The sequence below is a fragment of the Brassica napus genome, chromosome A9, assembly GCF_020379485.1.
Source record: "Brassica napus cultivar Da-Ae chromosome A9, Da-Ae, whole genome shotgun sequence".
NCBI lineage: Eukaryota > Viridiplantae > Streptophyta > Magnoliopsida > Brassicales > Brassicaceae > Brassica > Brassica napus.
This window is the reverse complement of record NC_063442.1, coordinates 41,375,729-41,388,553: the sequence shown is the minus strand read 5'-3', so window position 1 is coordinate 41,388,553 and position 12,825 is coordinate 41,375,729. Positions and strand designations below refer to the sequence as shown.

At 30.0% G+C, this 12,825-nt stretch overlaps 1 protein-coding gene across 1 annotated transcript; it reads right to left on the bottom strand.

Moving 5' to 3' along the window:
- Nucleotides 1-476: 476 nt before the first annotated feature.
- On the bottom strand, nt 477-3,710 carry LOC106364556 (gibberellin 3-beta-dioxygenase 1-like). Its single transcript, XM_048741707.1, has 2 exons — nt 3,185-3,710; nt 477-2,661 (listed from the first exon to the last, which is right to left on the bottom strand). Exons 1-2 carry the CDS (start codon nt 3,673-3,675, stop codon nt 2,076-2,078), a joined length of 1,077 nt encoding a protein of 358 aa, XP_048597664.1. The 5' UTR covers nt 3,676-3,710; the 3' UTR covers nt 477-2,075.
- Between the last annotated feature and the right edge of the window lie 9,115 nt (nt 3,711-12,825).

Below are 12,825 nucleotides of genomic sequence, written 5' to 3'. Positions count from 1 at the left end.
TTGTTTTCAAACAAAAATATTTTTTTTTAAAAGACTGTAATCCAAGTTTCCAAACACTCCAAATTTTTAAAAGTCTTATTCAAGTCTCCAAACACTCCAATTTTTAGGGAATTAGATTGACCCATTTTGGTATATTTTAAAAGTAGTCTAGATAACTTTCAATTTTTTTAAAAAAAATAAGCCCATTACTTTTTTTCTTAATACTACTATCCTTGTTTTCAAACAAAAATATTTTTTTTTAAAAGACTGTAATCCAAGTTTCCAAACACTCCAAATTTTTAAAAGTCTTATTCAAGTCTCCAAACACTCCAATTTTGTACTTGAGTTTTAATAAGATATATATATATAGATAGATGCTGTCAAAAGAAAAGCATCTTATACGAGCTAACGTTGATTTATATTTCAATGAGAGAGTATATAATAAACACAAGACTGATTTCAACCTTTTTTCGTACAAAGGTAAACAATAATATTTCTCAATTACTCGACCAAGAAAAACTGTTACGTAAATATTCAAGTAAATTTAGTTTTAATTTCTTGGATGAATCACATATTTTAGACAACACAACCTTTATATATTTCTAATTCTTTGTTTCTTTAGTTAAATAAGTTAACAACGGGTGAAGAAACGATAGAATCAAGGCGTGTTTATCACAAGGTGGAGATAGAGAGCGTGGAAGTGAGGTATTCATTTGGTCTCTTCTCGTTTCAAGAAGGGATGATATATATCAACACCAGAAAAAGAGGTGGACAACGACCATCCTTAGCCCTTTCGCCATGAAGGATCTACGAAACATTGGAGATTCGTCTCAAGGCTCACTGTACCATGACCAAGGCCTACTATGATTTATGGCACCCACTATGAACCCTAATCACAATTATACACACACCTGATATTGATTTCAACCAAAATATATGCCTTTCGTAATCTTGTTGTGTAGTAAGATGTCTGCTTTATGTTGTCTTCGGAACCAATAGTGTGTGTATATTGCCTACATATCACTAATCTAAAACTATAGTGTGTTTACTTTGTTTAAACCCTTTTTCAAACAAAAATAGTAGAAAATGGGCCTCGTTTATACTGTTATGGGGCATTCACTAAGAGCATGTACATTATCTCAAACAAAGCATCTCATAAATGAAATATTAATAAATTGAACATAATTTAATTAATAATTTAAAATCATAAAAGTAAGATGGACTAATAACATGCAACACATCACACGAGAGTTTTTTTTTTAGTTTATGGGATGAGAATGTCATTTACTTCTCTCACCACCTTTTTACAATTTTTTATACTTTTTTCTATATTATACTTTAACGGCTACTCGGTTTTGGAAAAACGCATTTAGATACAAAGTAGACTTGTTTGAAAGCATACTGAACTGATTGATCCGAGCCGTAGTGATAATTTTTTAGTTTTATACTTTTTAATGTTTTGAATTTTAGATACTTTTATAGAATTTCCAGTGAGATTGCCTTAATATTTACTCTTTACTTTTTTTATTTACTACTATTATTTTGCAGTTTTGGTAATGAAGATCAAAAAGTTCTAAATCACTTTATTTCAAGTCTCCACTATACCAAAATGTTTATCTATTTTCTAATCAGTGACAATTCAACACGAAAATTTTCATAAAGATGGGCATATTATGATGATACTGTATATCTCTTGTAGAAGTAGGATAAGAATAAGATTGTATTTATTTTGGTCATTTTTTTTAGGTTTGGACATATGATCATATTAGGTGTGATCTTTCGTTTTTTCCAGACAATCTGTCAGATAGCAATCAAACAAGCTGAATTGTGTAGAAGCCTGAACAAACACCGTGTAGTTTGTCTTTAATGTAAGTATAAAATACTCTATCTTTAGCGTTTCAGTCATATAATTTCTTGGGACCCTCATCGCATAATTGCAAATTTTATTTTTTCAGACGATTATATAAGTGCCAGATTTTTGTGTGGAACATAGTGCAAATAAAATTAAGACAAACAATGATAAATAATTTACAACAATTTGTATTAATCAAATTAACTAGCATATCACAAATATTATTATATGATCTCATGAACTATTATTTCTCTCTGTGATTTCTAATCATTGAAAGAGCTTTATTGAAGTGGGTTGCTTTTGTTCGGAGATACTCTGTCCATGTGACCGATCGGTATAAAGGCGATTCATCAGGACTAACCAGTTTTGGTACAGGTGATATCTTTGTATCAGACCGTGGACCCCAAAGGAAAGCTACGGATAACCTGGGTCTGGTTTGGTTAACCCGAGCACGGTGAATCACGCTTTTAAACAAACCGTTGGATAGAATGTGGAAAAGATCACCAACATTGACCACGAGTGATCCAGGAACCGGTGGCACGGTGACCCAACCAAGATCATCACGAAATACTTGGAGACCGGCGGTATTATTCTGGTAGAGTATGGTCAAGAGGGTGGAGTCGGTATGGGGTGCTAGACCCATAGCCCGATCGGGTTCAGGACAAACCGGGTAGTGGTTTAACTGGAGGGCAGATTGGGCCCAGTTTAAATCTGAACTGACCCTGGCCCATTTAATGTCTTCTTCGCTGACGCCAAGTGAATTCAGTGATAGCCACATCAACTTCGATGCCAACTTTTGCATTTGTTCCTCGTACTGTTCAACGATGTCGCTGTTAATCAAAAAGAGAACGAATGTTATGCTTTAATTAAGTACAGATGTAAAATTTGTACGACCTTTTAAATAAACAAGAAAACAAACAAAAAAACAAGTTGTTCTTTTTTTTTGTTTTCTACGATACGATTAAAAGGATATATCTTCAAAACTTGAGGTGGGTCCACTATGCTAGATTTTCATTATGCTGTCTTAAGTTTTGATTCCACTAATCTTTCACGACATGGAAAATTATCGGTTGCATATGTTATTATTCAACCAATGTTAGTACACTATCATGGCCGTCTTTAGCATATATGTAAAAAGAGCCGAACATAACCGAGTTTTTTTTTCCTTAAATTGTTTTAGATATATATTAGAGTATAATTTTTGTAAAACAAATTATTTATATTTTAAGTTTAGGATCTATAATTTTAAAACATATATATAGAGTTAGTAATTTTAAGGCTATATATTATTTCTTTAAATATACTGTTAATATTTTTTGAACAAATAATTTGAGACGGCATATAGATATGTACCAGTAGTTAAGGTGAAGTTGGGGCCAAAGTTTACGGAAATCGTTGAGAGGGGAACCGGTGATGGTGAAGCCTTCGGACCACATTTTCTTATTAAAGAAAGATGAGATACGAGCGACGCCGTAGCCAGAGAAACCTGTATCTGACCGAGCCGCCTTAAGCTTGCGCTGGACAGGTAGCTGAAAAAGACTACCGGTGAGAAACTCAATGCCTTGGAGAAGTTCCAAAGGCACGCCGTGGTTTGCTATCTGGAACGCACCCCACGTTCTACATGCACGGCCGATTTGGTTGGCTGCGTCGGGGTGGTTCAGGTCAATGAGAGGTATGTTTTCACCGGCGACCGCAGGGGAAGGAGGAGCGATGAAGAGGGGATCGTCTTTGGAGGTCCACGTGTAAGAATCCGGGAGCTCACTAAGGGATGTGAAGTCAGGTTGGTGAGTGTGTGGGAGGTGAATGGGATGGCCTCTAAAGACATCTGTTAACACTGTAGGCATCTTGTTCTTGCAAGAAAAAAATGCAGTTTGTAAATTATTAGTGTTATAGATGTTTTGTGTCTTTTTCTTAAAGCTCTTGTTGGAGCGGTTTATTTATAGTGGTAGAGCCAGGATCAAGTGGAGGCAAAAGCATATGTTTAAGCTCTTGTTTTGGTTCATTCGCGTTGTGTTATTCGACTAGTTTATTCGATTAAATACAATACGAACAAACCAAACCTCTAGAAAAATTATGGAGGTCCCGCCATTTCCTTCTGTTGTAAGAAAAAATATAGATTATGTTATTTGATCTATGCAAGATGAGATAAATAAGCATGATGGGTTGTCAAACTAAATAATCCAAATTGAAGTGGTGGTATTATGATAGGTATATTCTTTCATATATTTTTTTTTTATTTTGACAATATATTCCTTCGTTGTGTTAAAAAAAATAAAAGAATAAAAGCCAATACATTCTTTCATATCTTGAAGTTAAACATTATTATTAGTTATAAAACGATAACTGTGTAGAGGCTAGACAAATCATGCCAAAGAAAGAATGAGCCAAATTTGTTGTTTGTCTAATTATTTTGCTTTAACTTGTTTTTGTTGATTTGGTGGTTACTCTTTGGTCACTGGAATAAGTATATCGAACATTTTATTGATTATCGAATATTGAACAGTATAAATTTCTTTTAAATCAAATATTAAGTAAGTTATATACACAACTATAAAAAAAGTTTGTTTATTGCCTGCGGTTGTGGTCAAAATAGTGATTGAAATGTAATTGTAAAAGGAGGAGACATAAAGAGAAGTGTTTTTTGGCTCGGCCAAAAGAAGGAACAAAAAATAGAAAGGGCCAATGTTGTCCTCTACAAAAAATATACAAGTGCAGCAAATAACAAAATACATAGTTGATCTTTCTTTAAATTTTCCATCCAAGAAAAAAACTGATAGATCTTCTCATTTAATATACTTTTAGAAAAAAAATATTTTGATATAGAAAATAATTTGAAAGAAAACAAATGAAATCTAGGACAAAATAGTGTTTATTTCTCTTGTTCCAAACCATGTCTGAATAAATAAAATGTATGAAAAAATCAAATATATTGATATAAAACTTATAAAATGGTGAAATGTAGATTTAGAGCTTTTTCAATGGAGAAATTAGATACTTTCGGTTAGATTTTTCGTAGTTTTAAAATATTTATGTGTATATGTATATGTATTTTGAGAATCCAATGGAGATTAAAAACACTCTTAGATTTAAAGAAGCCGAAAGTTGATTCAGTTCTGTAAAGATTTTTTACCAAAAAAGTTCTGTAAAGATTTTCGGTGTTTTGATTTCTAGTTATGAGTTGTGGCAACGATACATGTTTTCTACTCCGTCCCATTCTCAAACTCTGTGTTGACACATGGTAACTTTTTGTTAACCGCTAACTATTATAGATTGTTAAATATATTTTAGTTGAATATGTATTGTACCTTCGACTTCACCATGTGTTGTTTTTAATCCTTATCCAAATGAATCAAATTTAACAAAAAATGGTTATCGACATTGTGACAGCAGAATAATAATTTTAATCTTTATTGGAAAAACATAATTGTCTATATTATAAATATTTAAATTGTTTCCTGGAAAGAACATAATTGTCTTTTTCGTAGAGTCAAATGTCAATTTGTGAAGAGTAATAAAATTAAAAGTGAAGTGACCAGATTTGCTTACTATCATAGCACCACTTGCCTTTTCACAAACCATTTAAGCCTCTACTGTTTTTGGCTTCATACTCAATGACAAACTTATGTTTTTCTGATAACGTCGATCAATCTAGATTGCAAATGTGACATTCAATAATATGTAAATAAAGATACGAACCATATATCATAGGATTCTCTGGAACATACACATATATAGTGTTAGGCAGTAATGATAATCCCTCTCCAATTTTTTTTAATATTGATGTATGTTATGACTAGCAGTGATAATTTGGTGGTAAAAAAAGAATTTGGACAATGAAATGCGAGGAGAGACTTTTTTTCACTGGCATCTTAACAAGGGAGAGACTATCCCATTCAATTCTTTTTTAACTTATTTAAATTTAGTAGTTTCTGTTTTAAAAGTTTAAGCATATCTAAATTGGTTCCTGGATCCAAATGGACAACCATATATATATATATATATTAAAATTTAAAATTAAAATTAAATGGATTAGAATGAGATTTGAAATTTGCATGGAATGTATTTTAAATGAGATGAGTTTAAATGAGATAGATTTATCCACTTTCCTATTTTTAACAAAACAAAATTGCTACATTTAATATAATTTTTACAACATAAGATATTACGCGTTTTGAAAATCAAAATTTAATATTTGTTATTCTATTTAAACTAGTAACAAATACGTTTAGTCAAAATTATGAATCTGAAAGTATACAAATATTTTTACCAAAAAAAAGTATACAAATATTGCAAGAGGAGTATAAGACTGTACGTATGATACTTATCTCTTGGTTTTTAGATGTATACGTCTTTGGCATGGTTGCTAATCACCACGCGTAATGAAATAAACCATCTCTGGACTTATTAGGGTTTTTTAATGTCTTATAACAAAATGTATAAACGCTACCTGGAGTATTGGAATTATGTGTTATACCGATATGACTCGATCCCAGCCAATAAAGTACAATTACCACCGCAAATGAATTATTTGTTATGTTATTTTCCTATTTGATAATTAACTATTTTATTTCGGTTGAAACTGGTAATTGTAAAGGTAGTATACTACTTTGTTTATCTATAGTTGTATACCAACTTTTAAGTATATGTATATTTATTAAGGTTCATTAAACCACTTGATGAATCAACCCATGAAAATACAAGTTGTTTTACCTTGCTACTCTTGAAACGAATGTCATCTGTGGTCGATAAAAAAACGAACATCTATATGATACATGTTTTTTTTTTCTAAAGTGACGAGCAGATTCTCTATAAGATTAAGAACAAAATGAATTTAGGATTGAAGGCAACATATTTGTCGCAGAGAAACGAGATGACCATATCCTTAATTGTAGCATTTCATTATAATTAATTTCAACCAAACAATTAATTTAGGAAATATTCCAACAAAATATACACATATTTAATAAATATTAAATCGATTAGAATAAATAGATAATATTAAATGGTGATTCAACATTCTTAAACAAATGCAGAATATCAAAACAATTCATATGTTTTATCTATTTTGATTCATCTACACAAACTGGCTAACCGAATATGGTCACATAATTTAAAAAAAATTAAATTTTAATATTCATTTAATATTCACAAAAACTGACAAATATCAATTTTAACTATTTATTATTTATCATTAATATTTAAATATTTATATTGAGATATGTCAATCAAATCATGAGTATTTTTTTATTATCAATATTTAATATTCAAATAATTTATTATATTCAAAAACTATAGTTTTATGATTATATCAAAAATATTTTAGTCTACTCTTTAGATTTTTTGTCTTATGTATATATTTTTTTTTTGTCTTATGTATATTTTATATTTAATTATATGTAGTAAAACATGTCAATCAAAAAGTTATTGCAATCAATTAACGAGATATCTTCTCTTATAATTTAAAGTATTTAATATTTAAATATTTATAATGAAATACTTCATTCAAAATTCGGGTATAATCCATTCACGAGATATACTCTTTTACTTTACTAACAAGATATTCCTAAAATAATCTTACCTTATACCATAAGAAATTTAAAGAATTTATTAAACATCAAAGTTTATCGTGTGAAAGTTAGGTCATTTAGAAATGTTTACCATCTACCAAATTTTCAGGTAACTTCATTATCTTCATATTTTATATTTATTTTTTCAATTAGATCGTGATCAGTTTAATGTCATAGATTTATTTCATTGGAAAAAGCTACGAAAAATAGTCGATCAAAGAATCCAAAGCAATTTAATATCAACTCTTTAAATACTGGATTGTTTCAGTAAGTTTTCTTGACTTCTACTTTAAGTTTTAATCTAACCTATACTAAAAGGGGAATATAGTCAAAGGAGAGCCTGTCCACGTTGGATTAAATAATCAACCAATCAGAAGACATTAATTTGCCATGTCACAACACCTTTGTCGAGTTATTGGACCTTCCGTGTTGTCTCCAAAAATTAAATCATGGCCCGTGTAAAGCCCAGCTGCCAAAAACCTATCTCCTAAGCATCTATCAATACGACTCTTCCACTTCGTCTTCTACGTCTCCATCTACTGTAAAAGGCGTAACAGACCCCCTGATCAATCAGTGATACTCTTCAATCCCCCTTTGATGGTTTCGTTCCACCTCCCCTTCATTCTCCACCTATATAAATCATTACATCTAAACCTAAATTCAGACAAAATCGGAAACTTCCACAGAAAGAGATCACGCTATAACCATGAACTCTGCTAAATCAAACGGAAAGGTAGGAGTATACAATATTTTGTGCTCTATATTGATTATATGACTTCATTTTTATTGCATTTGTATATAGAAAATTCTTCTGTCTACTATTATTGTTTGTTTCTGATGGCTGTGGATATTGGGTTATGCAGTGTGTTCATGAAGGAGAAGATAAATTGAGTTATATTTAGTTTTGTACAACATCATCTTTTACAGTGCCTTGAACAAGACCTGAACCAAGATCGCTTGATCTCATGGAGCCAACATAACCAAACTGATAAAGAAGGAAGAAGGATGATCATACAGGCCTTCCAGCGCAATTGCCTCCGGCGCCGTCGTCTTCTCTGAGTCCTCCTTATCGACTTGGGAGGACAAGGATTCATCTTTAGGTATGCGTCGGTGGCGGTGGCGTAAGGCATCAGCTTATTTTCTCTCTTAAATGCTTCAAAGATCTCCTTGGCTCTCATAAATTTGGTTCATTTGATCATTTCCATTGATGGGTCTGCCTTCGCTCACAGATTCCTGTTGTGTTGGAGTTTATGCCTTTTGAAACTTCCTCTAAGCATCTCTTCCACTGTAAGTATTTTCTCATCTTTTAAGAGATTAGCAATAATCTTAGTGTTTGATCTGATTTTGTTTGACATATCTCAGTGATGATATAACTCATTCTGATGTTACATATATGAACTATTCTTGGTAAATTGTGATGATATATGCAGGGCATATCAAGCCAATGAAGTGGGCGAGGAGGGTGAGAGCGGATTGCGGCAACAAAGATCGCGTTTGTTTTCTCCTTTCAATTTGCTCTTCCTTCTCTATTTTGTTTGTTCTCCCTTCCTTCTTTCGGTTTGGTCAATTATGTTGTTGTTTCTTTTGAGATTTTCGAGTTTATCACTATCTTCAAAGTGGCTGTGTTGCTAACCATGGCATACGTCTTTCTTCGAGTGTACAGCGAAGGCAGCAGTGGTAGGGTTTACCAGTGTGGAATTCCAGAAAGGCCTCTCGATTGTGAACCTTTATATGTAAGTGAAATACCTTTGTTCCTTATAATCTCTAACTTCAAGTATTTGATTTGTGTTGTTTTGGGAATGAGATTTTTCCATTGGTTTGATTAGTAAACAACATTATGTTGATATTGTTAATATCAATTTGGTTTTATATTTTTATGTGTAGAGAGGATAAAGTTGCTCATGATTTTCTGAAACAACACACACTTCTTCTTCTTAATCCTCAAAGATGAATCTACCAAGTCTCCTCTCCAGGTTAATGGACTCTAAACAGAGCACTTGAAAGTTGATTTTTTTTTGGTGTGTCATGTGTGCAACAGCAGTTTTTATCGTTTCACACTAGGCTTATTATCCTTTAGTAAAGAGCCAACTGATATGAATTAGCTTACTATAAGAAATAATAATGGAATTAACTTAACAGCAAATTGCATTTGAAAAACGTAGACCTTCAAACATATATATGGATTGAACATAGATTCTGTAGATATAAAGGTTGTAGAGTTTCTTTTAAATGCATTTATCATTCATCATTTTAATGTTTCTACTTATCTTATGGATTATTTGATTGCCAAGTTCAGTAAGTAAATTTTGTACGACTTTGTTAATGTTACAAACCCATTATCTCTATCGAACTAACATACTTTTTTTTATCTTGATTACCACTGCTCAGATATGTGATGTTTGATCGATCACCAATCACCAATCACCATCCTATTCTCCAGGTGGGCGTGCTTGATGGCCATTAGTGAAGCTCTGTCAAGAACGACTGTAGTGGAAAATGAATTTTTGAATGAGTACGAAGGTGGTGGAAAATATAGCATCGGTGATCATGGTTATTGCTACAGCTGTGATGGTGGTTGATACGCGAAATCATATATAACTATATATACTTCAAATGTATTTATTTTTAGTTTTATCTATGTTCTAAGTTTAGTTATCTAATTATTTAATTTTATTGTGTATATCATGATTATCTGGCATGTTTGATGGCTTGGAACACAGTTTTGTTTATTTGTTATATTTAATTTTTCTCATTGATCATATATAAAAAAATACATAATTTCTCAAAAAATGATAAAGCCTGGTCAAAAGTTAAAAGTATTTTTTTGTGTAACATAGGAGATAATTGTTTTTTTTTTTTTTGTAATGTGACAGAGAAGATAATTGATATTTTGTGTGTGTATAAAGCCTAGATTAACTTAAAGTATTTTTTGACTAAAATTTGAGATATTTTACATTTACTATAGCGTTTAATTTTGGGTCTGCAATGGTAAGACACCTACATTTAGCAAATTAACACGACTAAATTTTTTATTTTTCCGTGATACCAAACATAGCGTTTTATGAATGAAATTAGAAGTTGCACATATATAACAAAGTAAGATTAATTTAACAGTTTAGTAAGAAAACAATTTTACAAATTAAGGACGTTAGTTTATATATACCACATATAAAATATGTAGATGTTACATCATTTGTAATAAAAAAATGAAATCTAAAGTGTAATAAATGTTTTTACAAGCTGACCAAACATCTATACATATTTGAATTCCATCAAAATTAAGCATGAACAACGTAAATATTCCGCACAAGAAACGGATGCCCCTTTAATCCAATAGGAAACATAAAGAATATATCCACAAGTGGAAGTGGTTTACTAATGGTTCATTAATAATTTTACACCAAAAGTCCCAATTCAAAACCAAAATTTTTTTTTGTAAATTAGTAGAGAATTTTTTTACATGAGATCTTCACGTGGTTCAAGAAGTATTAGTAGACGTGAATCTATAGGACAGTTCAAAATGATATAATCAGACATGACCTTTCATAAATTAGGTAGCATTGTCGGATAAAAAGTCGTCTATATATATCCACAGATGTAAAAAATATATCTATTTTACACTCTATATTTTTAATAGATGACTCTTTGAAGTTTTTTTTTTTTAAATTACAATTCGTTTTAAATTTACAATATAATTTTTTATTCTTTTATACTATATAACATTTTATATTTTACAGATTATTTTTCTGTTGATTGAATTACGTTTAAATAACATTTTTGTTTAGAAAATATATAACATTAAATATTTTTAATATGTGTGCACAATTTCAATGCTTTAAATGAAAAAAAATAGTAATTTATATTTGGTATTAGAAATCCAGCGGCTTATTATCTACAACTTATTTAACATGTTATATTATTAAAAGTTTTGGACATCGGTAAGTTAGTAAGTTTTTAAGTACGTATGTGCTCACAAAGAAATATATAATAACTTCTTACCAAAAAAAAGAAATATATAATAACTTAAACTGACACAAATTATAGGATATTGTGGGAATGATTAGGTTTTGTGCCTAGCCAAGCTGAGAAATCTATAACCTCAATGATTTTAACTGGAACGACATATGTTTGTTTTGCTTATTTAGATTTGAATCCAATGTTTTATAACTTTAAAGGTAAATAGAATTTGATTTTATACATTTATTCGAGTTTACATTTAAAAAGGAAATAAAATAATTATAAAATAATTTAGAAAATATATACTCATATAATTTTTTGTTACCAATGAACAAAAAAAATATAAACAGCTCTGAAAGATAAATACAGTTGATTAGCAAAAACAAAATAATTTCAATATGCAGAATATTAAGGATATTTAATAAAACATTAATAAAGACATATACTAATATAACCAGTAAATACTAAGTTGAAAAACCAATTTATAAATCTTTGTTGATACTCAATGCGAAAATTTGTTATAATATACTCCCTCCGTTTTATAATTTAAGTACTTTTGCATAAAAGCACAAAGATTAAGAAAATTATTATGTTTTAAAAAGTATTGTATAATAAAATAGGTTAGATATAATTTAACCAATCAAAAATAAGTCTATTTAATTTGATTGGTTACACTATATTCAATTAATGTAAAAGTTACCTAAAAATATGAAAACTACTTACATTTTAAAACAAAAACATTTCCCTAAAATTATTTACAATATGAAACGGGGGGAGTAATAAATAAAATACATTAAGTAAAATAAATTATAAACTCCAAAACAAAAGAATTTTTTTTTAATTCACATAATTTATCATAATTTTAAATTGTAGAAAAGAAAATTGTTCTTAATTTTTAAGTGTATGATACAAATAATAAATACATTAGTAGAAGTGACACTAAAATTATTATTAAACTATCAAATAATAAAATTAAATACAGAAAATAGAACAAAATTATTTACATAATAATAAAATTGAAAATAAATTTAAACGCCCATAATCCGCGCGTAGCGCGGAAAACGGACTAGTAATAGTAATTATGTAACACCAAGTAAGCCAGAAAATTTAGTTTCAAAAAAAAAAAAGTAAACCAGAATTGGTATTGCTATTTTCGTCTTTTCTTTTGTGTTTTTTATTTTTTCAATCATGTTATTCAACACGAAAAAATATCCGCATTTTAAAAATCTAGCGCAGAAAGTAAACTATAAATAACACAACGAAATCCAGTGAAAGTTTAGGGACATTTGCTAAAACCAACCCAAATATTCAAGTCAAATGTAAAAGTGTACCCCACTTTCAGTCAAATGCAAAACCAACCTAAAAGAGTAGTAAAAGTACTATTTAACCCTTATGACCAAACAAAAAACAGAAATGTATTTTACGTTTATATCCTTTAGAAGTCTACATGTAATAAAAGAAGTCTACATA